Source organism: Phyllostomus hastatus, unplaced genomic scaffold (assembly GCF_019186645.2).
Source record: "Phyllostomus hastatus isolate PE091 unplaced genomic scaffold, TTU_PhHast_1.1 phas_scaffold_442, whole genome shotgun sequence".
NCBI classification, from domain to species: domain Eukaryota; kingdom Metazoa; phylum Chordata; class Mammalia; order Chiroptera; family Phyllostomidae; genus Phyllostomus; species Phyllostomus hastatus.
In genome coordinates, this window is record NW_025334030.1 from 3152292 (window position 1) to 3178543 (window position 26252).

General features: G+C 50.7%; 2 protein-coding genes across 5 annotated transcripts; one reads left to right on the forward strand and one right to left on the reverse strand.

Moving 5' to 3' along the window:
• EEF2KMT (eukaryotic elongation factor 2 lysine methyltransferase) lies at positions 1 to 13039 on the forward strand. 2 transcript variants are annotated; one of them, XM_045820751.1, is made up of 8 exons: positions 1 to 288; positions 2287 to 2346; positions 4291 to 4371; positions 5490 to 5591; positions 8927 to 9060; positions 9143 to 9438; positions 10657 to 10806; positions 12772 to 13039. In XM_045820751.1, exons 1-8 carry the CDS (start codon positions 193 to 195, stop codon positions 12870 to 12872), a joined length of 1020 nt encoding a protein of 339 aa, XP_045676707.1. In that variant the 5' UTR covers positions 1 to 192; the 3' UTR covers positions 12873 to 13039. The 2 variants fall into 2 exon arrangements, with proteins under 2 accessions (XP_045676707.1, XP_045676708.1); XM_045820752.1 differs by lacking the exons at positions 10657 to 10806; positions 12772 to 13039 and adding an exon at positions 10042 to 10444.
• A 1133-nt stretch (positions 13040 to 14172) lies between these two features.
• On the reverse strand, positions 14173 to 25349 carry ALG1 (ALG1 chitobiosyldiphosphodolichol beta-mannosyltransferase). Of its 3 annotated transcripts, XM_045820747.1 has the most exons (13): positions 25087 to 25347; positions 24080 to 24157; positions 23866 to 23969; positions 22563 to 22711; positions 20813 to 20902; positions 20348 to 20458; positions 19471 to 19592; positions 19241 to 19279; positions 18857 to 18916; positions 17971 to 18081; positions 16631 to 16745; positions 15657 to 15732; positions 14173 to 14640 (listed from the first exon to the last, which is right to left on the reverse strand). In XM_045820747.1, the coding sequence occupies exons 1-13, from the start codon at positions 25292 to 25294 to the stop codon at positions 14509 to 14511; spliced, it is 1395 nt and encodes a 464-aa protein (XP_045676703.1). In that variant the 5' UTR covers positions 25295 to 25347; the 3' UTR covers positions 14173 to 14508. The 3 variants fall into 3 exon arrangements, with proteins under 3 accessions (XP_045676703.1, XP_045676705.1, XP_045676704.1); XM_045820749.1 differs by lacking the exon at positions 24080 to 24157 and having other exon boundaries at positions 25087 to 25349; XM_045820748.1 differs by lacking the exon at positions 19241 to 19279 and having other exon boundaries at positions 25087 to 25349.
• Positions 25350 to 26252: the final 903 nt, after the last annotated feature.

Here is a 26252-nt window from a genome sequence, read left to right on the forward strand (position 1 = left end):
GACAGCCTCCCCTACACCACACCCTGGGATCGGAGCTCCGCGGGCCCCGCCTTAATACCCCAAGCCCTCCAGGGGCCGAGCAGCGCCTGGTCCCGCCCCAAGCCCTGCCCCGGGTTCGTCTCCGCTCGCCTCCTTTAGGAGCCGCCCCGCTTCCCCTCAGTCTCCCGAGCAACACCGCGGCTCCGCCCCGCCATGGCGCCGGAGGAAAGCGTGGACACCTCTCGCCTGCTGCAGAGTTTCGAACGCCGCTTCCTGGCGGCGCGCGCGCTGCGCTCGTTCCCCTGGCAGGTGGGCGGCTGGGCGTGCTGAGGGCGGTCGGTGGGTGGTGAAGGTCTGCTGAGGGAGGCGCTTTGGGCTCCCACCTTCTCCCTCCCCGCCACGTGACGTCCTCAACTTCCTCGGGTGTTGAGATCGGACCTCCGGTTAAGTGCAGTGATCAGGTCACAGACAAACCGCCCCCCACCCCCCCCCCACACACACACACACATACACACCTAGGTGTTCTTATCTGTATCATCAGCATTAGACAAAAATCATTTCAGAGGCTGCTTGAAGCGCTTAAGCCTCTGATGGAAGAGACAGGGAGCTACAAAGCTAGCCAGAAAATATACTAAAGAGGTCTCACCACCCTCCCATCCCGGCCCTGAGGACCTGCCATTGCTGCACAGGCCAGTGTCCAGGCAGCAGCTTCTTTCGCCAAGAGGGAACTGCTAGTGACACTGCTTTCTTTACATATCCTGTGCGCCAAGCTCACTGGGGTGACTCCCGTCTTGCGCATCTTAAGGAGTGGTGGTTTGCCATTTGTATTTTATTGATTATAAACCGTTTAGCATTCTGAGAGCTCATTTCTGATCAGACAGGAATATGTACATTTTTTAGCCCAAAATTTAAACCTTTATAGCACCATGTGTGGAACCCAACTCAGTATCAACTAGAATAGTTCACATGAGATGAGAGCATACTCTATCTATACCAGGACCATACTAAGTGCATACTTAAGCTGGCCCACAACATCCAAGTGGTGAGCACTGTTACTGTCAGTGTGTTTGACCACGCAGACTGACTGGAAAAGAAGCAGAGTGCAGCCGTGGAGGGCTCAGACCTGGGAGACAGCCTGCCTGCTGGGAGTCCTGGCCCAGTCCCAAACAATCTGTGTGACCTTGGGCAAGTGACTGCATACCTCTGGGCCTTCATTTTTTGTTGTTGTTGTTTTTTTAATTAGTAAAACAGGAGATATCATAATGCTTAATCCATAGGGTTGTTGTCAGGAGTACATGAGAATGAAGTACCTGAGGCAGTGCCTCCTGGTTCATGGTGAGTGGATGTGAGTGTTAGCTAGTATTTTTATTCCATCACCGAGTGTTTATTGAATGCCTTCCATGAGCCAGGCACCAGGATCAGCAGCATAGTGACGCGGACCTACTCAGATGGGAGAGCCAGAGAAAAAAAATATGTAAATGAATAAACAAGAAAACGCCAGGGGATGGCAGTGGCTACAAAGTCAATAAAACAAGGAAATGTATCATCAAAGTAGGGGAATCAGGGAAGGCCTCCCAGAGGGGACATTAGAGCCAGAACCTGAACAGTGAAGCAGCGGGCTGTGGGAAGTCTTGGGGAGCAGGGAATGCAGAGGCTCTCTGCCAGTGAGAGCAAGCTGCTACAAGAAGGCCCAGTGTGGCTCTAGTTGGCTTGAGCAGGGATGGGGTGCTGGTGGTGGCAGATGAGGTGAGAGACACGGGCCAGGTCCAGGTCTTGTGGGTCTTTTAGGGTGTGGTAAGTTGCTCTGGAGAAATGAAGTGATTTGCCCAGTGTCACACCAGCCAGGCAGTCAGTCAGCCTGTTCTGGAGCCTGAGCTCACTACAGGGCTGGAGTCCCCTGTAGGAAAGGACAGCGTATATAGCTGGCCCTGGCAGCTGCACATTCTATATGTCCACATTAACTGGGGGTCAAGTCCAACGCAAGCCCATCAGGTGCTGATGTCTTAACTATAATTCCTGGCTGATCAGTTCAGCCATGGAGCTTGTCTGTGACCCATGCAAGGCTTAGCAGCCAGAGCTAATGCAAACCAAGAATCTGTCTCCTGACATTCTTTCTGCAGCTCATCCAGGTGTAACCTGGGACTTGTCAAGGGCAGGCTTTCAGCGCCTGTGGCTTCCACTACTGATTGGCCCCAGGTCCCTGGGGAGGGATCACTTAGCACTTTGCCAGCATGTCCTGCTACATGTTTAATGTTCCTGTGAAAATGCCCTTGAGATTTCTCTCTCTTCCCCTCTGTCTCCAAATAGAGCCTAGAAGAGAAATTAAGGCACTCGGGTTCGGAGCTGCTGCTGGATATTTTGCGGAAGGTAAGAATCACAGAATCAAGGGACATGTCGCCAGCCTCCTCCTTGCCCATGACAGGAGTGAAGTGGGTGTGCTTGTATCCTTTGAAAAGAAAGACTGCATCTGGGTGATAGCACCTCAGAGAGCTCTGGCTCTTTTGTTTTCTTGGATAAAGATAGGGAATATACAAAAATCCACTTGAGAGGAGGGAGTCTGGGGGATGATTTTTGAAATCATCTGTCTGTCTATAGAGCAAACAGATGATAGCTGTGGGAACATCTAGCATTTGCTAACTGTTCAGAGACTTTTTCATATTTAAGGAAAAACTAAGGATGTGAGTCTTGCCCACTTGTGTCTCCTTCCTAGTTATAGATGGGCCCTTGCTTTTTGGAGGTGAGTTTGGGGTTCTCGGGAGCATGTGGGTCAGGGTACATATGGAACCACCACTCTGCCGGGCACAGGCCATGTGGATCGAGTGCAGATCATACTGCACCTGGCTCTCTGTCCTTTGAAGGGTCATGGGCCCTTCTCAAACCCACAGTTTTGGACTCTCCCCCTAGAAAAAAAAATGCATGAGAATACATTTTGCACATAAATTCAGGGAAGTCACAGATTCTCCCTCTACCACTAAACCCATCCAAGGATCCCAGATTAAGAGTTCCTGTGTGGAGGGTGAGCCAGGAGTATCCATCTGACCACCAGGTGGAGAAAATAGAGCTGTAGCTAGGGAGGACTCCCAGGGCAATCTAGTATTCAATACTCTGAGCTCAGGGATGTCTAAGTTCATTGTTCATTATCTTGTAGCCTACTCTTGATTCTCACCCTATCTGACACCAGCCAAGTAGAAAGCCCCTTGAGCAGTGTGTGGGTACTGTATTGCCCTTGGGTAAAATCATATCTCTCTAGCCAAGAGGCCCCTCGTAACCTAGCCCCTGCTCTCATTGCTCCTGTCATCCTGCCCTCCTTCCCAAAATGCCAGGCTGCACCACCTTGGAGCCTGCATAAACTGTTCCCTCTGCCTGGATCTCGCTCCCCGCTCTTTGATTCTCTAGGTTCCTGCTGATTATCGCCCCCGAGAGCCCCTTCCCCCTCCTCCACATTCCAGGCAGCAGCCCCATCTTCCTCTGCTTTGGCCATCGTAGCATTCATCACAGTCTGGCTCCTGCTCCTCTCCGTCGCCCAGGATGTGAGCTCCAGGAGGACGGATGGGTGCCAAATCTGCCTTGTTCCCACCATTTGGGCTTTTGCCTCTTCCACAGAGCCAGACAATCCCACACTTGTCCTTTCTGCAAACTCTAATTCATGCTTGCTGCCCTGGGAAGGGTTGTGTCTTAGTCCATTCCAGCTGCTATAACAGAATGCCATAGCCTAGGCAACTTATAAACAATAGGAATTTATTTCTCACAGTTTGGGAGACTGGGAAGTCCAAGATCAAGGTGCCAGCAGATTCAGTGTCTAGTGAGAGCCTGCTACCTGGTTCATAGAAGGCCATCTTTTCATTGTGTCCTCATATGGTAGAAGGCACGAAGGACCTCTATGTGGTCTGTCTTCTAGAAGCACTAAACACATTCAGGGGGGCTCCACCTCCGTGACCTAATCACCTCCTAAAGGCCCCACCTCATAATACCATTGCACTGGGCGTTAGATTTAGCATAGGAATTTGGGGAGACATAGACATCCAGTCGATAGCAGGGTATTAGCTTGGTTCCATATGCCCCTTGGTCCTGCCCCAAATGGGCATGAGAAACACTGCCACAGCCTGTGCTGCTGTAGTAGAGAATTTTTTTAGGAAAAGACTTATTCTTGGGACTGTTTCAGATGCAGATCATCTGGAGCCAGAACCCCTGTGTCTATGTATATCCTTGCAGAGGGATCAGGTGACTGGGGTTTGTCCTGTATTCAGTTAAAGCTCATGGGAGACTTAAGACCAGGTCTCTCCGGCAGCTCACATGTGTCCTTTGTCACAGACCGTGAAACATCCTCTGTGCGTGAAGCATCCACCATCGGTGAGGTATGCCCGGTGCTTTCTCTCGGAGCTCATCAGAAAGGTGAGCAGTGGGCACTGTCTGTCAGGTGTCCACACAGCGTCTGGGACGTGGCTGGCTCTCCAGAAGTGGGCCCTCTGCCCCTCTTTGCCTGTTGCAGCTCAGATCCATCCTATGCCCTTTGCCTGTTCTGCAAACCCCCTTTTGGCAGGTGCTCCCTGGGCCACAGTCTGCCAGCTGGGTTCCACCAACAAAAGGCCATGGAAGGTGGAGGAAAGGAGAAGCCAGGGTAGTTCTCCCTCTCTGCCTCAAGGCGTCTCTGGCAGCAGCTGCGTCTCCTCTGTGGTCCTGTGCAAGTTCTCGTTCCTGTCAGGCAGCCCTGAGCACTGGAATCCCCACTTTCTCCCTCTGCTCTGCCACCTGAGAGGTGTTGGCAGTTTCCTGCTGCTGCCAGTCTCTATATTGCTGTCTTGTCCCCATTGGAGGTTTTAGGTCTTGCAATGGCTTTATAACTAGTCTCCCTTATTACTTCCTTCAGTGGTCAGTAACAGACCCAATGTGTCCAGCCTCTAAATAGAAGGGCTGTGCCTCGCCCAGGCTTAGTACATGGAATTATCCAGGTTTTTCCTTTACCACCATCTCCGTTTCTCACCAGCATGATGCAGCTAGAGTCACCGGCAGGTCTCCCCCATTCCACCAGGAGAAGCGTGGCCACCTGATGCTGCCCCTTCCCACCCCCATGGGGCACAGGACAGGGCGTTGCCCACCGACAAAGCCACACCCTGAAATGTGGAGTGCCTATCCTGTGGCCTTTGCCTGGGCCCACTTAAAAGCACCATTTGTTCTTTCCATCCAGGACATCATGATCCAGGGCAGAGCTCTCTGTCCCTGTCACACAGCAGCTCTTGTGCAATTCCATTTCCGCCGCCCTAGACTACAGCTTACTCTCACCCTCACCTTCTCTTCACCTCTTTGAGATACCCCAGGTTCCCCCACCGAGTGAATTTTTTATCTGTCAGGTGGCCCGTGTTATGTTAATCCATCCCAAACTGCCCCTTCAAATTTGGTGAAAATCCTCCAGCCATTTTTAGAAGTCAGAGTTGAAGCAAATAGGGCCTTTGTTTGATTCGTGAGGGTCATGTTAATGCTCTTGCTGAAGCTCTTGTTCCCCCCACGCCCAGCATGAAGCTGTCCACGAGGAGCCTTTGGACGAGCTGTACGAGGCATTGGCGGAGGTCCTGACAGCCGAGGAGCCCACTCCATGCCACCGGACCTACCTGCTGGTAGGAGCCATGAGCTTTCTCTCCACGTAGGCCGGACGCTCACCTTTGCACACAGAGCTAAAACGCAGGCTCCAGTCAGCCTCCGTGGGTTCATATCCTGACTCATCAGCTCTGTGGTCTTAGGTGGAGTCAAATTTACCTCCCTGAGCCTTAGTTTCTTCATCTGTAAGTCAAGCATTTTGACAAATAATAGTACCTATTTTATGGGGGTGGCTGGGAGTTAAATTAGCTAATGCACAGTATTTGCACAGCAGGGACCTGGTGCTCAGTGTCCAATAAATACTTGATGGGTGGATGTCACAGGGCAGCAGCCACTTCCCACTCTCCCCGCCACCAGCCTCACCAGCCTAGGCCAGTGCCATGGCCTTCTGACTGGTCTTCCAGCTTCTTGCCCCACAAAAGTTCTTTCTGCACACGACAGCCAGAGGGATCTTGGATGTTGTGTTTGTCTGTTTTAACCTTTTACTCTAAAATACAGCATAGATACAGAAAACCACACATACAGCTTACTGTGTCATTGCAAGGCAGCCACCCTGGTAACCGCCACTCCAGTCAAGGGACAGAACTTTGGCAGCCACCCCACAAGGCCCCCATCTGACCTACCCCCATCCCAGCCCCCCCGTCCCTGTGAAAGTAACCACCATCTTCCTTTCAGACTAATCACCCTGAGGTTTTATCACTGCCCTGTCCACCTCTGGACACTAGCATTTTGTCTTAGCTGTTAACTAGGTGTGGCCTGAAGTCTCCCTTCATCCGCAGGCACCCTGCCCGCATCCCAGCTGTTTCTTTCCTGGCAGTGCCTCCTTTGCACAGCCCCAGCAGTTTTGTGGAAACAGCTTTTCGCAGGCTGGCTTTGGGTTGCTCACACGTGGTGCTAGTCAACTTGTTCCTCCATCCTCAGTTTCCCAAAAACTGGTGTCTGGACTCATAGGCGCACACAGATTCATGCCTGATTGCTTTGCCAAGAACACAATATGGAGTTCTAGGAGGCACATCATATCTGTTTTTCATTCTTTTAATGATAGTGGTTATGGATGCCCAAAAGTTAGACTCATTTATTTACCAGAGCATACAAAAGGGTAATTTCCTGATTCTATCATTTTGTTTTCATTCATTAGCCAGAGAAATTTTACAAGGAGGTGCCTCTCTCCATCCATTATTTGTTTACTCATGGGTACAACTCGTAGAGACGAGGCAAGATCCAGTCTTGATCTTTCCTTCTCAAGACAGTGAATTTGTTGCCTGTCCTCCCCAGAAGGGGTTCAATCCATGCAAATTATGTCCCTATTAAAGCTCCAAATGTCCTATTTTGAGCCACTTCAAGTAGGTTTCTGAGCCCTTTTGACATTGCGCTAATAGTTTTCTTGCTTTATTTTTTTTATCAAGCTTTCCAGATTCACCTTATATATTTCTTACCCAGACCTGGAATCAGCCATGTCTTCAACAAGCCCTAGTTTCTTTTAGCGAGAAATGATATTTAGAGACCACAGTCTGGGCATTAGGGTGCTCACTGCTACAGTGTAGGTCTTTCCAGTAGACAGACTGGGATATGAGTGGTGCTATATATAGCCCTGATTTTTATAATAGAATTCATCATAAGTCCATATTGATGTTTCTGGTTCAAAACCAGAACTGCAGGGTTTCACTCAACCCTTTCACAGTGCATCTGTGTCTCCTTTCTCCTACACTGGAATTCTGGTTCTGAAGAACACAGGGGATAATGTTAAGATATTCCCTATTTACTTTATCCCATAATACTTGTGCATTGTCTCAGAACAACAGTGCTAATCCTATGCACCAATTATGGTTACTGAAAACTGTAAAACTCTTATATGCACTATCCCCATTCTCCCTCATTTTGTTTGTTCATTTGTTGCCATGCCATAAGTACATTGTCATAAAGGCATTACATAGTATTATCACAAACTTAGCAGTGTGAGGCAACATAAATTGTATTGTCTTATAATTCTGTAGGTCACAAGTCTGGTGGGTTCTGCTGGTTTCTCTTCTTTGAGTCTCACAGGACTAAAACCAAGGTGTCAGCAGGGCTGGGCCCTTGAGCAGAGCCTGCTTCCAGGCGCATGCAGGTCATTGTCACAGTTTTATTCCCTGTGGCTGCAGGTCTCAAGTTCCATTTCCTTGCTGGCTCTTGGCCAGGGGTTGCTCTCAGCTTCCAGAGGCCACCCCTTGTTCCCTGGCTCATGGCCCCTTCATTGCCAAAGCCAGCAACAGTGGGTCGAGTCTCTCTTGCAGTTTAAATCTCTCCTGCCTCTTTTTCCTCCGCATCTCTCCATCTTCAGCCAGGAAAAAATGCTCTGCTTTTAAGGGCTCAGGTGATGAAATTGATCCCGCCCAGATAATCCAGGATAATTTCTCCATCTCAAGTTGTGTAACCTTAAGCACATCTTCCGAGTGCCTTTGCCATGTAACATGACACAGTCACAGGGTCAGGGTTTAGGGCTTAGATATTGTTGACCTAGCACACATTCCATAATCTCTTTCCAATCTATATATCTTTAGAGCTCCCCTCAATCCACGTGTTGACATCCCTCTAGCCATTTTGGCTTTCTGAAGTTTGTTCTCTAGTAGATTCCTTAAGAAGAGCTTCTGGGATTGACCTTGGTGGAGTTCTTACATGTTGATAACAGTCTGAGCCATTTACACTTGAGTCCTGACTCACATTTTCTCTCTTGAGTCTCTTAAATACGTTTGTCCATTTTCTTCGGCATAAAGCATTGCTGTAGAAAAGCCTAATGATAATCTAATTTTCTCTCCCATTTATGTATGCTATGTGCCCTTTTGTCTTAGATGGTCAGAGGATTTTCTCTGTAAAGTTCAGGGGTTTTGCTAGAGTGTGTCCCGAGGTCGGTGGTTCTGGGCCAGTGGTCTCCGGTGCAGTGTGCGCACTCCTTCAGTGTTACTTCAGATCTTTTTGTTTTGTTCGGGAGTGCTTTCTTGAATTATAATTTTTAGCATCTGTTTAGTTTTAGTACCTAAAAATGGGTAACTTAAACAAAAGAAATTCATCATCTTATGGTTCTGGAAGCTACAACTCCAAAATCAAGGTGCTGACAGGGTTCCCAGGGAAGGCTGTGTTCCAGGCCTTGCCCTCAGCTCGGCCGTCTCCCCTGTCTCCACGTCGCTGTCCCTCTGTCGTGCATCAGTGTTCTAGTTTCCTCTTTTTATGAGGACTCGGTGGCCATGGATTAGGGCCCACCCCAATGACCTTATTTTGACTTGATCCCCCCCCCCACCTGTTATGATCCTTTGTCTCTTTAACACCAACTCCTTGTCTTCTGGCAGCTGGGTGACTCTCTCTCCCTATCTCCACCCAGCCTTCCGGGGACTCGGTCACACTCGCTGAGAGCACAGCCATCGTTTCCCACGGCACCACCGGCCTGGTCACGTGGAGTGCTGCGCTCTACCTTGCCGAATGGGCCCTAGAGAACCCAGCGGCTTTCAATCACAGGTGACCTCGGGGTGCAGGGCAGGGCCCTGGGGCTGGTTTGCCCCGACACAATTGCAGACACTTGTCCCCTTCTCCAACTCAGGACTGTCTTAGAGCTCGGCAGTGGAGCCGGCCTCACCGGCCTGGTCATCTGCAAAATGTGCCGCCCTAGAGCATACATCTTCAGCGACTGTCACAGCCATGTCCTCGAGCAGCTCCGCGGGAACATCCTTCTCAATGGCTTCTTGTTGGAGCCAGATGCCACCGCCCCAGCACAGCACCCAGGACACCACACCCACAACTCAGAGAGCCCCGTGGTGGCAGTGGAACAGCTGGACTGGGACGTTGTGACAGCCCCTCAGCTCACTGCCCTCCAGCCAGACATCGTCCTCGCAGCAGGTACTGCTCAGCCCTGGCCACTGAAGCCCGTGGCTTCCCTATGGCTGCACCCAGCTCAGTGCAGGGAAGGGGACCATGGACTCTGCAGAGTCAGAGGGGTAATGGTAAAGGCCAGATGAGACTTCCGGAAGGGTCACTGTGAACCTCCCAGGTGACATCAAAACATAGGGTGTGCCTTGTGGGTGCCCTAAAGCCACAGTCTTCCTGTTTAAGGAAATGGCCATATGCACTCCTGTTGTAAGTGTCTCCATCAGATAAATGAACCTGGCTCTCCCCAGCAAGGCCTGGGATGAACAGAAAAGGCCCCAGGCTGCCACGCCAGTCTGACCTATTAGCCAGACCACAGTCGAGTAGACACGCTTTTCTGTCCCACCATGGCAGCCTTGTCCTTTCATGTCCACAAAGACCATAGTCCTCCTCCCAGGACCGGGTCTGATTCGCTGTGTGTCATGGGCACCCAGGAGGGTCCAGCTGTGGTGGTGTCTGATTCAGGGAAGGAGCTCTGAGTGTCTCCACTGCCGGTAGCACTGGCTTCCCCCTGCTCTGCATCATCCCCACGTGTTGCATGTCCCCGAGAAGAGTTCCTGTGTGTTTCTGTCCCAGGTGCATACCACAGAGGATTACTCACTTCCAGTGCAAGGACAGGGTCCTCGAGAGAAGGGGCATTTGGCTTGAAAACTAAGAAGCCCCTCATCCTCTGCCAACCTGACCCGTCCCCTGTCGGGCTGACATCACTGTGCCTCTGGTCCTGGGCCACAGCCCCGAGACCCACGGAGACACAGTGGCCAGCATGCAGAGCCTGAGCAGCACACCCAACGCAGCGCCCATCCCTGCAAACCTGGCTGTCAGGCAGGAACAAGCTTGTCCCCCCGCCCCGCAGAGACCAAAGCGGTAGGCCTCTGGAACCTAGAAGTCTGAAGCGGACTCAGGGTTTGCTTTATTAAAGCGTCTTCTGTATAGGCCATGGGCAAACAATTTGTTTTAAAGGAACACAATGAGTCTTGGATATTTTTCCGTTGTTGTATTGCTTTTCAGCAGCTTTTGTTCTCTCCTAAGGATCTTCTTTCTTCTACCAAATAATTTTCTTTCCATCCAACAGAACTGCTGCTTTCCCGGCCCTTGCCCCGCTGCCAAGGCTGGCACAACCCAGCGTCCTCAGTTCTGGGGTCCGGAGTCCTAGAGGGAGTGCCCGTCAGTAATCTGCGGTTTTCATTGCAGATGTGCTGTACTGCCCAGAAATTATCCTGTCCCTGGTCAGGGTCCTGCAGAGCCTGTCTGCTTGCCGGAAGGACGAGCTGGCTCTTGATGCCTATATTGCCTTCACCATCCGCAACCCAGAGACATGCCAGCTCTTCACCACCGAGCTAGGTGAGCCCCGGGGCCCCAGGACAGCCTGCTGTCTCGGAGAGGCCATCCAGGCCAGCCTCCAGTAGGCAGAAATCAGGGCAGTGAAAGAATGGGCCCTGAAAGCAAACTAGGAAGCCCTGACGACCCCTGCCCCGAAGGTCAGCAGGGCAGGCAGGGCTGGAGGATGGGCTCTGGGGGAATGGAGGTAACTCACGCTGTGAACCTGGAGGGCTGAGACCAGCAGCCCTACTGTGTTTAGAGCAGGTTTCCAGAGCCTTCTGGCCTGTTTGATTGTCTGTAAAGTGGAAGGGATGGCAGATGCCCGTAGGTGTCAGGGTAGACGAAGTTCAGGCCACACAGCAGTCAGGCACAGGCTCTGGAGGAGGGCCCCACCACCCGCCCTGGTGGGGCTGGGCTGTCACTGCCTCCGGGCCACCTGTACAGCAGCAGCATCCACCAGAGGCAGAACAGAACCCGGTTCCTGGGGACACTCAGGAAAACGGTCGCTGCTGTTACTGGGTTCGGCACCCAGGAAATGGAAGGACAAGGGGTAACTTTAGAGAAGAGGGCGGGGCCTGCCATTTACGGCCCTGAATTGGCATTGCTGTGGGTCAGGCACTGTCTCCTCAGACCTGACGTGTGCCAGCCCCTCCAGCAGCTGGAAGGGGTGTGCTGTCATCTTCCACGTCACCCGTGGGAACACCGAGGTGTAGGGAGGCTAAGTAACCACCCTAGCTCCAAGGACTACAGCCGGGCAGCCAATTCCTGCTCTCGATCCCTAACTCCCCCTACCCCACCACCTGACCACATTCCAGGCCCACCCCGGCCTTCCACCGCAAAACCCCGTTTGCCGCAACACCTGCCCCAGCCTTGCAAGCAAAGCCCCACCTGCAGCAGCCTCTGCTAACAAAGACCACACAAATGCCTGCCCACATGTGCTAAAAGTCCCACTGGCAGAGTGCTGTGCAGCCTTGAAAAAGAATGAAGTCCTTCAGATATTTATGGGTAAAAATATCTGTATTTTATTTTTTAAACATTTTTTATTTTTAAATTACAGTTGGCATACAGTGTCGCATTAGTTTCAGGTATACAACCCCAGGGTTAGACGTTTATATAACTTACAACAGTGCTCACCCCAATAAATCTAGTACCCATCTGACACCGTAAGTTATCACAGTATTACCGAGTGCATTCCCTGTGCTGTGCTCGACAGCCCCACGCTGCTCTGTAACGACCACACTACTCCTCAATCTCTTCGCCTTTCTCACCCATATCCCTCAGCCCCCCTCCCATCTGGCAAACGTCAAAATCTACAACATATTTTAAGTGAAGAAAACTAAGTGCCAAAAGATAATATAGTATAAGCCAATTCTTATTTTAAAAAATCATCACCTTTATTTTACAATTCATATGGGGGAAATCTCAAAGAATATACAATAGTTAACAGTTGTTATACTTGGATGGCAGGATTATAGATGCTTCTGCACTTTCATGTCTCACATTTCCTTTTAAATACTAATTTTTCATTCATAAAAAAACTGATGATAAAATGAACCTTGCCAGTGGCTCTTCAGACACCTGTGCTTACGAAGAGGCCGGGAGCCCCTCCAGGTGCATGTCCAGGTTTTGTGAGGAGGCACCAGGCTGAGCAGTCAGGCCAAGCAGGTTCAAATCTTGGCTCCACTTGAGCTGCACCTGGTGACAGGGTGGAGGACAGGTGCAGAGCACTACAGGGAACCAAGACAGGCCATGACCTTCCACAGATGGGTATGGCCCGATGGGCAGAGGCAGCAAACCTGGCTGTCGTGAGCTCTTTAAAAACAGGATTCCTGGTCCTGCTTCTGGAGGCTGCTTCTAGGTGTCTGGATGGGGCTGGACAATCTGGTTTGTAAGCCCACCCCCAGGCCTGTCCTGTAACCCCTCACTCCTAGGGTGGTGCCTGTCCCCAAACCCCGCCATCCTGAGACACACATGCTCTGTTTCCAGGCCAGGCTGGGATCTCATGGGAAGCGGTGCCTCATCACAGCCAAAAACTATTTCCCTATGAAGAGCACTCGGAGATGGCAATTCTGAAACTAAAGTTGTAAGTTTACAACAAACGTTTCTGAAAATAACCGTGAAAATTAAATCGCCTGGGGAAAAGTTTTTATCTGGGAAAAGCTGATAAAACTTTCATTGGACTTAAATGTTTGAAGAATGTTAAATTCTGAACCAGGAACCACAAACTGTGTCCTAATAAAAAACATGAACCGTTCAGGCATGTGGCTGCCCCTTTCTGTCAGCAGTTCTGGTTCATAAGCAAACCACCATAAACCAGAAATGAAAGTTTTGGCTCGGAGGTAAGCATTCCATTTGTGTGGGGGAAACACATCTATCAAGTATGTTTCCTTCATCCTGGACAATGTTCAGGACACAACAGAGCAGATGCTGAGAAAGGCACCCCCCAGAAGACAAAAACAGGGACAAAGTGATGCTGGACAAGGCCACAGGCAAGTAACAGAAAAGTAATAAACTGAGGGAAGGAAAAGAGTCAAAGAGGAGGAGAGGAAAGAGGGGAGTGACTCGGGCCACGAAAGAAGAAACCAGCTGAACTGGTTTCTGGGGCCACAAAGTCCTGGTCATTAAAATAGCTTCCCTCGGACCCCAACACTGACACTTCCTCCGCTTGTCTGGTAGCCCTGTCCCGGCGTCTGATGTGCCCTGTCCCGCCACGTCCCCTGTACACGGAGGGCGAGTCAGCTTCACGTGCGGCCCTGTGGGCACCCCTCACAGGGTCTGAGGTGTGAGGCGGACACCTCCTCTCCCGACGTGAAAGATGTGGGACTCATCCTACAGTGCCCTGGGAAGAATCCTCAACAAACCCTCTCCCCTTCACCCTCCCAATCACCCAAACGCTTACCTTGGATCATGCGCGGGGAGCGGCAAAATGATTTTTCATACATTTCCCTTGACAATTTACGCTAGGAACAAGCACCTCACTTGGTAGACAGCCGTCTCCATCTTATTAAAAACTCCATTTTTGGCCCTTTAGTTTGAGATTTCCCCATCTCTGACCTGTGTTAATGTTGCTGACTGTGACAGCCCAGCACACACAACAATCTGCTACGCGCACAGGCCCACAGACTGGCTGGCCGGAGGTGTTTAAGTCATTCTCAAAGGAGAAAACTGACTGCAGCAAGTGCTGGGACTTGCAACAGGCTCTGTGTGGAGTGGACCTCCCAGAACTGGAGGCTCAGAGAGATCCACCAGCCGGAGAAAAGCACATCTCCCACAGGTGTGCGACTAAATGTTCCCAAGGTGGGAAGCCATCTACACCAGCACCAATTAAATGAAAACTTTCTTGCTGCCTTCACCAATCTGTCCTGAATTGAGACTGTGTTTGGCAACTTAGAAATGACCATAGGATTTTTTACTGACCAAAAAATGTAAAACTTACAGGATTTGCCTCTTACATGAAGTTAAAGGAAAGTGGAGAAATAAATAATTTCATTCCACGGGCATAGTGTGCTGTCCTTTCAACTATTGTCCACTGGGAGGTGCTGCTCCAAATAGTCTGCCCAGGGACTGGGCAGCAGCTGAGAGTCTGGAGGAGGGAAGTGAGTCAGGTTTATGGTAAGAAGCACAGGAGAGCAGAGAGGGGTTGGCATCAGCATCAGGGTCTCCCCTTTCACGACATTCAGCACCAGGACATGCTCAGGGGCGTTCAGTCTTTGGGCCAAGGAGTCATGTGTCCATAAGCAAAGGGAGAACATTCTGTTTCCAGTTCTCATCCCAACAAAGCTGCTCAGACTCCTGGAGGTTCTTCCGGAACTGGTTCAGTTTGCCAGAAGGATCAGGAAACTTTGACAAAAGCATCTAGAAGAAAAAAAGACAAAACTTCCCTCATCCCTGCTTCCCCCGCCCCTTCTTCCCAGCAGCCTGGGCCTCTGCCACACCCCAAACACCAGCTGCCAGGCCAGTGATTCTGAAACCCTCCCTCTGGCCACACTACCGCCAACAGTGTCTCGGGGCCGCCAGGGGCCGCCAGCCCAGCTTCCACCCTCAGCTTGTTGAACTGGTCTCAGACCTCTCCCACCCCGCCATCCTCGACCTAGCAAGCCCCCTCCCGCACCAAGCATTCTAGAGCCCTCACACCCCAGCCACGCTCCATGTCCTCCTCTGTCCTACTTGACAGCCCGGCCATGCTGCAGTGGAACTCGTCCACACAGCGACCTGCAGTAGCCCCCTGCCTGCCAGTGCTGTTCCTGCCACCAAGGGCATCTACCCCTCAGCCTCTGCCCAGCACCATCCAGCCCACAGGCTGGGAACCAGGCAATGTCTGCATTCTTTCCAGTTTTGCTAAACTAAGTCAGGTATCCAAAACTACAGCCTGTGGGCCAAATTCAGCCTTCCACCTGTCTTTGTAAATAAAGTTTTATTAAAACAGTCGCACCACAGATTTTTCTAGCTGGGCCTTTGCAGAAAGTTTGCCACCCAGGGTCTCAACTGTCAAAAATATTGATATATTACTACTTGTAATAAGAAACAAGTATCCTTTGAAGACTCCCACCCATCTTGCAAGGCTAGTTTAGGAAGCTCCCTTCACTCCTCACTCTCCCTCCTGATATCCCGTCACTCCCTAAGTGACACACACAGTCCACCTGTGCACCAGCACCTGCATGGTAGAAGCTCCACAAACCAGACAGCAGGTGGGTAGACCTTAATTCCCCTGAGCCCACTGGGGCCGAGCCTCAGGAACCACTGCTCCCTCCTATTGCTTTTCACCCGGACCCAGCACAGGCCCACTGGGCTGCAGGAGCAAGGAATCCAGGAACACGGTTCTGCCAGCCTCCAAACCCTGCAAGCCCAGGCATGAGGGCAGAGGTGGTTACCTGCAGCTGAGCTGCCAGTTCCTCTGAGTCCTTGAAAACCAGGCCATTTTCCTCATGTTTCACAAGCTCGTGTAAGCTGCAGAGACAATTGAGGGAGGCCTAAGAGTTGCCTGGAGAAGAAACCAGAACCCCATGATGCCCACCTGGACCCCCACACCACCACTCCCCACCCACAGGCTAAGCTAGGGGTTAGGAACAGTCAGTCTGGTTCCAATGAATCTGTTCTTAGATTTGACGTCTGAATAGAAAACAGTCCTGGCAGGATACACATCAAAACCCCAAACCAATGTGGGGACAGGGGCAGTGAACGGGGATCTGGAACTCTTCTGCTCTATGCTCTTTCCAGTGAGAATGTGCTCAGTGGGTTCTGCGTTTTTTCTCTTAATTGCACAGCAGATAAACAAGGTAAACGGCAACTGGAGGTAGGCTCAGCACATTAAGGGTGACTTTTCTGGGTAGCACAGCGTGCAGAGGTCAGCTCATGCAAGGGTCTAACATCCTGATTGCCCGTTTAGAGGCTGGCCCCTCAGTCCATAGGAGGGCAGTTTCTAGAGCCTCTTCTAACACTACCCTCCAAAAGCTCATCTTCTCCAGGAAGGGTGGAGACAGAGAATTATACTCATTTAACTGATTTAAATCCAAGTAAAAGCTCAAACAAAAGAGACAGAGAGAGAAATAGAAACATGTAAATTGTGTGGGCAATTCCAACCCCTACTTCATCCTTTGAGCACAAGCCCCAAATTGATTATTTAGGACACGTAATTTTTGTTCAACATGAGCTCAGTGGGAGCCAACTCCGACAGCGGGACTTGGCCCATCTGATAGGACTCCTACTCCCCAGGGCCACCTGGCTGAGCGGCACAGATCGGGAGATGGCACCTTTCTAAGGGGCAGCTCTGACCACACTGGTTCCCCCCAGCTGCTGGTTTGAGAACCTAACTCCTAATTCTAGTAGGATTTGTTTCCACTCCTACCACCGGAAGTTCACAGCGCACACGGGCAGGCAGCATCCAAACATGTCCACCACCTTCATGGGCAGGTCCAGGCCACTGGAGGACTTGTGCAGGCAGACACCCAGGTCTGCTGACCCTGCAGGGAGTGGGGGTCGTCAGAGCACTGGCCGGCTCCCTTTGACCTCACATGCTGCAAGGACTGTGGATCGGCGCCTCTGGCGGGGAATTGAAAGTGGAAAACGCTCCCCACCCCACACACAACTGGCTGGAGTTGGCCAAGCAGCCTGGTGCAGGGCAGGGGGTCACAGTGTCCACTCCTGGCCACTCAGCCCTATCTGAAAACTACCTGCCTATTACTACCATTTTTATTTAAACTGACTCCCTTTTTCTACTTAACCACAATTTATTTTAAAAGACTCCACAGCAATTATGCTTACTGGGGCCAGAGTTTCTGCTTGGGGTGATAAGACTGTTTTGGAAACACAGTGGTGGTGGCTGTAGAACACTTGTGAATGTAATTCATGCCACTGAGTTGTATCTACACTACAAAATGGAAAAACAGTTAAAATGACAAACTTTGCTATCACAATAATTAGAAAAAGAACCCACAGACTCAACAGAAAACCAGCTGTCACTCTGAAAATAAAGCCAAATAAATAACTTCACGTCACTAAACTAGCTGGAAAGGCCTGCCTACCGAAGGCTCTCTGCCCAGGACTGCTTCCTGGCCACCGGAAGATGAGGCCTTAGGGACGTGTCAGTCCCAGGCCAACGCTCCCCTCCCCAGGGCAGTGACGATGGGAAGAGCAGGAGGGGAGGGTGTCCTCACTGGGAGAGTCAGCGCAGTTCCACGTGTCACCTCTGCACTGCCCCGCCCCCCAATCTGGAGAAGAGTGGGCCCCAACCCAAGCCCAGCCGAGCCCTTCCATCTGAACGGAAGAGCAGGACTGAATGGAGGGCGTGGAGGCTGAAAGGACAAAACCCTCTTAGCGTCCCTTGGCCAGCAGCTCCCGAGCTCACCAGGCAAGGGGGAGCTGGCACACCAGGAAACAGCCTCTTTTCCTGGAGTCCGGCCAAAATCTCCGACAGTTTCCTGGCAGGTGGCATCTACCCGTCCCAGGTGGCTTCTGGAGCAGGGCCAATGGCAGGGCCCAACCCACCTGAAACCTTTCTTGTGTGTGCCCCTTGAGCTGAGAATGGCTTTTAATTTTTAAAAGGTTGTAAAAACAAAGAATATGCAACTGTGGCCAGTATAATATTTACAATCTGGCCATTTTTGTAAAAAGTCAGTCCCTTAGCCCTGAAGTAAGTATTCCCTTTGAAACCTCAGCCCTCTGAGGCCTCCTGCCAGGTGTTCTTACCTAGAAGCAGCGGGTAATCCTCAGCCTCCAGCCATGGGGTACAGACCTGGATGTGCTGGAAACGCTTCTGGTCAATGAGGCGGCTATAGTGCTCCTTCAGAGGCCCTTTGCCTTGTGGAGAAAATCAGGAGTCACTGCACTGGGCCCACCTCTGACTCCATCCAAGGCCCCACCCCTAAGAAGCCCCTCAAAGGTGTGAGCAGGAGGCCCACACCCCACAGCTCCAATCAAGCCCCCATCCAGCCCCTTCCAGAAATACCTGCCCCGCCCCCCAGGGGTGTGCCCCCTGACTGCAGCAACCATGGCAATCTGTATCCAACAGGCTGTGGATGTGGCCAGCATAAACTGACTAGGCACCAGAGTGCCAACCAGACACAGTTCCTCACAGGCTGTCCCTGGGCCCGGCCAGGTGGCACAGCATAGGCAGTGGGCACCTGCCACCCTGGGAGCCCAGGGGCCAGGAGGAGGGCAGTGTGTGAGGTGGGACAGCTGTCCCGGGACCTTCCTCCTCTGACAGCTCCCTGCTTCTCTCCCCAGTAGGCAACTCTGGAAGCAATTTTATGTCAGAGAGTGGCCTCTTTATTTAAAAAAAAATAAAGATAAAAAGCCTGCAAACGACTGCAGAAGTGGAAAGCTCAGTATCTCTGAATGTACTATCTGACATTCAAATCTAGACTCCACGCCCTGCCATGAGGTCCCTCTGAGCCTCAGTTTCACCCTCTGTCAAATGGGCGTAGAAAATCTCATGTCCGAGAGCTGCCATAAGGATTAAGGAAAGAAGGGGCTTTACGTGGCTGACGTAGGAAAGACACCCAAGGCAGCTGCCTTCCCCCTTCCCCACTGCCCCTCACCTAAACAGAAGAACATGGAGGGTCCCAAAAGGTACCTGTTATCACACAGACCAGAGAAGGAAAACTTTCTCCATTCAGGATTAGCTGTTCAAACTCTGTTTAAAAAAATAAATACATGATAAGCAGGATCATCTAGTCAGGTGAGGGAAGGAATGAGAGAGGGGTGAAGGGAGGGACACCTTCCAGACACAGATCACTCTCCCAGAGCTGGCACTTCAGATAGATCTAAGGCCTGGTCACTCAGCAACCAAAATGGGAACTCAGAGTCGCCCCTGCACCACCCGAGTGCTCAGGCCGGCCCACCCTCCAGCCCTACAGGCAGGAACACCCTGCAGAGAACACCATGCAAGGCTCAGTGAGCACCTCACAGCTCAACAGCCCCTGACAAGCCCAGCTCTTGATCACAGCCACACACCTACTTTCTAATGCTGCCAGCAAGATGGAGAAATCCTCATCCTCTGCAAGAAAAGAGAGCTATGTGTCGTGGCTGGTTTCTAGATGCCTCCCTGCCCAGCTCAATGCCCTCCCCTTTCTGATCGGGACCTTAGGGCACCCCAAATACATGCGGGGCACGGGCCTAGCAGGGACAAGAATGCAGGCTCAGACTGGTGCTTGTACAAGTCCCACATGCCCAGAAGGCTCCTGAGACCTGTCCAGCTAGTGCTGCTGACCAACAGAGCTGGCCGCCCATGAAGACGTGTCACCATCCCGCTTCCAGCATCCTGCTCCGTGAAGGTTGACCTCTCAGTGGCTGGGTCCAAGGGCTCTGAGCTGAAGAAGCAGAGAGAGCGCCTGTGAGATGCCACAGCGCAGGCCCACAGGCCCCAAGATGGCTGTCTCCCACCAGAGTGAGGCCCAGAGGCTCCCCAAGGTCAGGGCATGGCCTTGTCAGAAACACCAAGCTGACCCTATTACCCTAGGCCTGGGCACACACGAGCCTTGCTTTCTTTATCAGCATCTGCTTGTTGCTAGATGCTGAGGTCACAACAGCAGACAAGGCCGACTCAGCCCCTGCCTTCACCAGCTTACTGTTCTTATCATTCCCTCGACTAAGGATGAGGGAGCTGTGACTTCCCAACTGGCTGCCAGGTTACTGAAAGGAGCAAACAACTGGTGTGTGAAGAGCTACTCCAAGGGCCTTAGACCTGTGAGGCATCCCACAGAACACACAGGTCCACAGACCCCACCAATGGGTCAGGAACTCGCAGGGAGGAGGGTGAAGATGACCACAGCCTTGCACAGGACAAACGTTTCCTTAAATGGCCAGAGAATTAATACTTCAGGCTTTGGGAGCCATTCAATCTCTTGCAAAACTCAGCTCTGCTGCTGTAGTATGAAGTAGCCATGGACAATGCATAAATGAATGTGCTGCATTCCAATAAAACTTTATTTATGAACAGGCAGTGGGCCTGCAACCACAGTTAGCCAAACTGTGGATTATTAGATTCCCAGGTCTGCAGCGAAGAGATAAGGGAGAAGCCAGGATGGCAGCGAACACAAGAGAAGACGGAAGACAGGAGACTGACCTGGCCCTGAATGCAGAGTAGGTGCGGCCCAACTTCATAAAGAGCCGGTGCTGCAGGTCCAAGGGCGTCTCTTTAAAGAAAGACGCTGGCTTGTCGTAGACGGTCACAGCTCTGCAACGAGATCATTGGAGGGCTCTAGGAGGGGTGGGAAATGGCCTGAGGAATAGAAGACCCAGGAGGATCCGGAAAAAGAAGGGGCTTGGGGGATTCATGTTTCAGACAATGAGAATAAGAAGCTGTGAATGACTTAGGGAAGCACAGAGAGATCTAACATCAAAACTGCCTGGGCCCTCTGGCTGGCCGGGAAAGAAACTCCAGCCTCCTCCTCCCTCAGCTTCCCACCTCCCAGGCCCCTGGGTATTTCCAGATGCCTCACCAACCTGGCACAGCAGGCACTGCAGTGGGCACCACCTGTGCTGCGACCCCTCATCCCCTCCACCCCCCCGCCCCGCCCAAGGTCCCTACTTGATGCCCCAATTCTCTGCCAGGTCTTCCCGCATCTCATTGGTCACACACAGGTTCAGGTGGGAGAGGCGTCCACAAAGCTTCTCATACCTGAAAAGACATATCGTTGGTCAGCCCGGAGCCCTGGGCTAGGCCCCATGACCATAACCATCACGTGACTCGAACCCTTCAGATTCAGAAGCTGCAGAGCTGGGGTCTCCCAAATCGGGGCACTGGCAAGACAACTTACCAGGGTTTGTACTATCTGAGTTCTACCTGTGCTATTATTTCTTTCACACCTTTCTTTATATTGTATCACTTTTTAGCTTAAATAGAAATACTTTCAAAGGAAACCATGTATCACTACAGAAGGGAAAATCCAGTATCTCTCTTGCCATAGAAAGATATATAATGAAGTCTCCATTATTAAATTTTAGCCACACTGTGCACTGTTCCCTGCAAAGACTGAGGCTGAGGATGCTTCCAATGTGTTACAAAGGGAGCTTAGTAAATGTTAGAGAGGCTTTAACAACAGATTAGCTCCAAACTGACTTGCGACCTGACGGCAGGGCAGAACTGAAAAGGGGAAAGGAGTGACTCCAGATTAACCATTGGTGTATCACGGCTTGCTCCTAACTCCGGATGCAAAGGAAGCTCCGGAACTGGGTGGCCTGGCACTGAATTTCAGTCCTCACACTTATGAGCTGTGGGGCAAGAGACAAAATGGTTCACAGCCTTGGTTTCCTGGCTTGTAAAAGGGAGGCATGTAGACTAAATGAGGTAAAGGCCCTGGCCTGAGCCTAGGATACAGCAGCAAATGCTCAGTAATTGCTGCTGCCACCACCACTGTTACCGCCATGGAGGACAGGCCTGATAGGGGACAGGCTGAAGCTGATGGCTCGAGGCTACGAGTCCCCACCCAGGCAGGTGTTATACATTGGGTGGAGCTCAGAACAGACCAACTCTTCCTGCTCCAGGTCAAACCTGCCACCACAGGCCCTTCTTCCCTCTCCCTGTCTCATCCACTGCAGGCCTGTGTCCCTGTCCTCCAGCAGCAGCCCCAGTTTTTACTTGGGGATCTGGTCTGGGTGCACCTGGACCCCAGCTCTTGCAGCACAGCACTTGTCCGAAGCCTGAAACAATGGGGTACTACAGCTGCCAGTGTCAGTGCGAAGGTCATAGGATGGCAGATCAGCAGGTGCCAATCAGAGGCTCACTCTCTCCACTTAGCTTGACGGGGTGAAGCTAAAAGCAAGGGGAACTCCCAGAACCTGAGAAATAACTCCTAGAAGGAGTGTGGAAAGAGAGATGAGAGAGGTCCTGATGACACCCTTTTTGAGCTCAAAGTCAGCCATTTCTCTGGACTCTTCTGTCTCCTGAGCCAACAGACAGCCTCCTGACCTGACTGGTGTGGCTCAGTGGGCTAGGCGTCATCCTGTAGACCGAAATGTCAACGATTCAATTCCCAGTCAGGGCGCATGCCTGGGTTGTGGGCCTGCTCCCCAAGTTAGGGTGCAGGAGGCAACCAATCAATGTTTCTCTCCCTCTCTCTCTCTTCCTAAAAAGTGAATAAAATCTTAAAAAAAAAAAAAAGACACCCTCCTTTGCTCGGGCCTGTTTCCATCACTTTTAACCAGCATCAGCCCAGTTCCCCAGCCCAACCCTTACCCCACAGATTATGCAAGGAACCAGCTTCACCAAGTCTCTGCACAGGCCCTTCTTCCTACCACAGTTTAGGGAAGGTGTCTGCACCATCCTCCCAGACCCTCACCACTTGGCCAGCAGAACAATGTAGTGGTTGGGGCCATGCACCAGACCCATAACGGAGTAGCCATAGTTGTGCCAGTCAATGACGAGCTTGCTCCCACAGAGGCAGCCCACAAACCAGCAGACAGCAATAGCAGGCAGGCCCGGGGGGTTCTGGGAAAAAGAGAAACTTGAATGAAAAAGAGGAAACCAGACCATCATTGACCTGAAAGAAACAACCTGAAAAGTCCAAGATCATCAATAATCAAGGAGACAAAAAATGGAACAAGGAGGTACATTAAGTTAGGTGGAAATTAAAATACCTGACAACAGCTAGTGATGGCACATATGTGTGGGAAGAGGCATCCCATCCCCTTGGGTGGGAAATAAATTGTCCCAACCTTACTCTAGGACTATCCAGTAGCACACCACATTTTAAAGTGCACAAGTTCTGTCCTGGGTGGTGTGGCTCAGTGGATTGAGCGCCAACCTGTGAACCAAGGGGTCACTGATTCAATTCCCAGTCAGGGCACATGCCTGGGTTGCAGGCTAAGGTCCCCAGTAGGAGCTGCCAAGAAGCAACCACACATTGATGTTTCTCTCTCTCCTTTCCTTCTTGTCTCTCTAAAAATAAATAAATAAAATATTTTACATAAATGAATAAAATATTTTGCATAAATAAATAAAGTGCATGAGTTTTGACCCCTATGAATTTATTCCAAGAAAAAGACTGGACCCACACAAAAAAACACATGTTCACTGATGCTCTTTGCCACACTTTTCGTAAAAGTAAAAAAAACTAACAATCGGAGTGTCTATTAAGATGAGACTAAATAAATACATTAGGGTACATCAGCCAATTAAAAGGAGATGTTTCTATATGTTAAAAAGTGAAGGGAAGAGGTTAAGAGCTTAACTCCAAAACCAGACTGACAACCTAGTTCAAACCCTGTCTCCAGCCCTTCCTAGATGTGTAACAATGAGCTACTTACTGAATTTCTCTGGGTGTAGGTCACCTAATTTCTAAAATGTAAGTAATATAAGAACCTACTTCTTAGGATTGTTGTGATTAAATGAGTTAATACATGTAAAACACTTAGATGTAATAAGTACAGTGTAAGACTTATCTGTAATGACATAGAAAAATACACTAGATGGGCACCATAAGTAGAATGGATTCACACCATAGACTCCTACTCTGTTCTTAAAAGTTTATACACACACATACATATGCAATTTATTTACCAATTTGTACATTTTTAAAGACTGAAATATAAATAAAATTGTTAACAGTGATTCTCACAGAAAGAAGCAGGGCTGACAGACACCTGGAGAAAGATGTAGGTTGCTGGCTCCCTGCACATCAACTTCCACAGCAAGTGCACCGCCTGAAAGACAACTTTGATTCCGTACTGAAGAATGCTCGGCCCAACTGCAAGTCAGAAAAGAGTTGTCACTACCAAAGGAGTTCTTGGCAATTTGCAGCCCCCCCAACACACTCACACCCCAATTCAGAGGAATCTGGAGTTGGCTGTGTCCTACCTGCAAATCTCTGAAGTTCTGTCAAAGGCACAATCCGAATTCTGTCATTCTGCAAAAGCTCATGGTGGGGTTTGGAGTCTGAAAAGAATGTCCCCTTTAATGAACCAGACAGGGCGATCTAACTTCAAGTCAGATGATCCACCAGCTCAGGTAAAATAGTGGAGAGTGGGACTTTTTAGTGTTTGGAATAGTGGGACTTTTCCAAACAGCCCGCTGTTCCTCAATAGCCAAAACAGAGAAGGAGGCCAATTGTTGTCCAGATTCCACTAGACTGTCCACAGAGGGAGGGCCTGAATCGTAACCACCTTTACATAACACAATACCTGGCACACAGTAGGCCATCACACTGATCTAGATTCCTTGGATGGGGGAATTATCCCATCGCAGGGAGAACCCTATTAAGTCCCACTCCACCCCTCTCACCCTGGGATAGCAGACTCTAAACAGGGACCAAATGCAAAGAATGTTATTACTTCTTTTCCCTGATAGCAAATTGAGCTACTCTTTATCTAAAGATGTCAACATGGAGGAAGATGGAAGAACAGACACGACTGACCCTGCACACGGGGTGAAAAAGCTGGACATGCTGCGCAAATGAAAAACATCTGCCTGCCTGCTGCGCTCTGCATAAGAGCAATGCAAAGAAGACAAGCTGCCTGTCTCCTCAAACACAGCCTGACAACAGCAGCCTCAGGAACGCAGTTACCGGTACTCGCTCTGGAGCCACACGCACGTAGGTTCCGGTCCTTCCTTCCACTTAGTAGGAGGAATGAAACTAAGCAGAGTTCATTTAGCTCAGCACTATCCTAGCATATGGCAGGCGCTCGATTAGGCTGTTCCTAGACACCCGCCACCAGACACCGGGCAAAAACCTGGCAACAGCTGTCCAGTCTGGAAGAACTGCCCGAAAGAGGAGAGAGAACAGGAGCGTCCTCACCCCACCCCCGGCTCCTCTGGGGTGATCGAAGCTGAGAGAGCTGCCTTCTTCCCAGATCCCCGGCACTCACTGCAGAATCCAAGAAGGGTCACGGAGAAGCCACGCCGAGCCAATGCCAGTGCGTGGTACTGCATTCGGGGGCTGCGGCCCACATCGCCCAGCACCACGACGACTACGTGCCGGGGCGAACGCCCCCGCCGCCAGCGCTTCCAGGCGATCAGCAGCAGCAGCGGAAAGTATATGGACAACGCCAGCGTTACCACATAAGAGGCAGCCATCTTGGCGGACAGTCTTCAGTCACGTGACTGCGTTTCCCCGGGCGGGCAGGCTGTCTGTGCGCAGCCGCTCGTGGATGCCCCCAACAGGGGGGCGGAGAAAGGGCAGGCGAGGGCGTAGTTTCCTAAATGGCAGCCAGTGGAACCCCGGAAGACCCTGAGGTCCAAGAGTTAGTCGTACCAAGGTAAACCTCTTACCACGTGGGGATCTAGAAGCATTTTATTTCAAAGTTTTACGATAACTCCAAAATACAGGGAGACAGCAACCACCCATGGGTGTTTGTCTCCCTCTCCCTTCTGTCTGAAAATAAAATAAATAAAATCTTTAAATGATATATACAGGATGAATCTCATAATCATAATTTTGAGAAAAGAGGCCAGACGCCAAAAATTAATGCTGGCTGGTTCCATGTCTGTAAAATGAAAACTAATCTTTGATCTTTCCAGCTCTCAGACCCGCCTGAGGTACTTCTGGAAGTTAACATACGAAGTTAACATCGTGACAGTTGCCCAGGGAGAGCCCCAAGCTTGATCAGACTGGAAAAACTGTATTTGTGAAACATCATGTGGTGAATTTGAGAAGTTTGTAGCCACTTGGTCGTTGAAGTCCATCCCTTCCCGTTTCACACCAAGCAGAGTGCATATCGAGTTGAATGCGTGGGATACAGCTGGCCAGAAGTTCCGCCCACGGAGAGATGGATATTACATCCAAGCCCAGGGCTCCATTATAATGTTTGACGGAGCTTCGAGAGTTACTTGGAAGAACGTGCCTAACTGACATAGAGACCTGGTGTAAGTGCGTGGAAACATCCCCATCGTGTTGTGTGGCAGCAAAGTGGACATAAGGACAGTTAAGGCAAAATCAATCTTCTTCCACCAGAATAATCTTCAGTATCATATTTCTGCCAAAAGCAACTCCAACTCTGAAAAGCCTTTCCCTGGCTTGCTAGAAAACTAACTG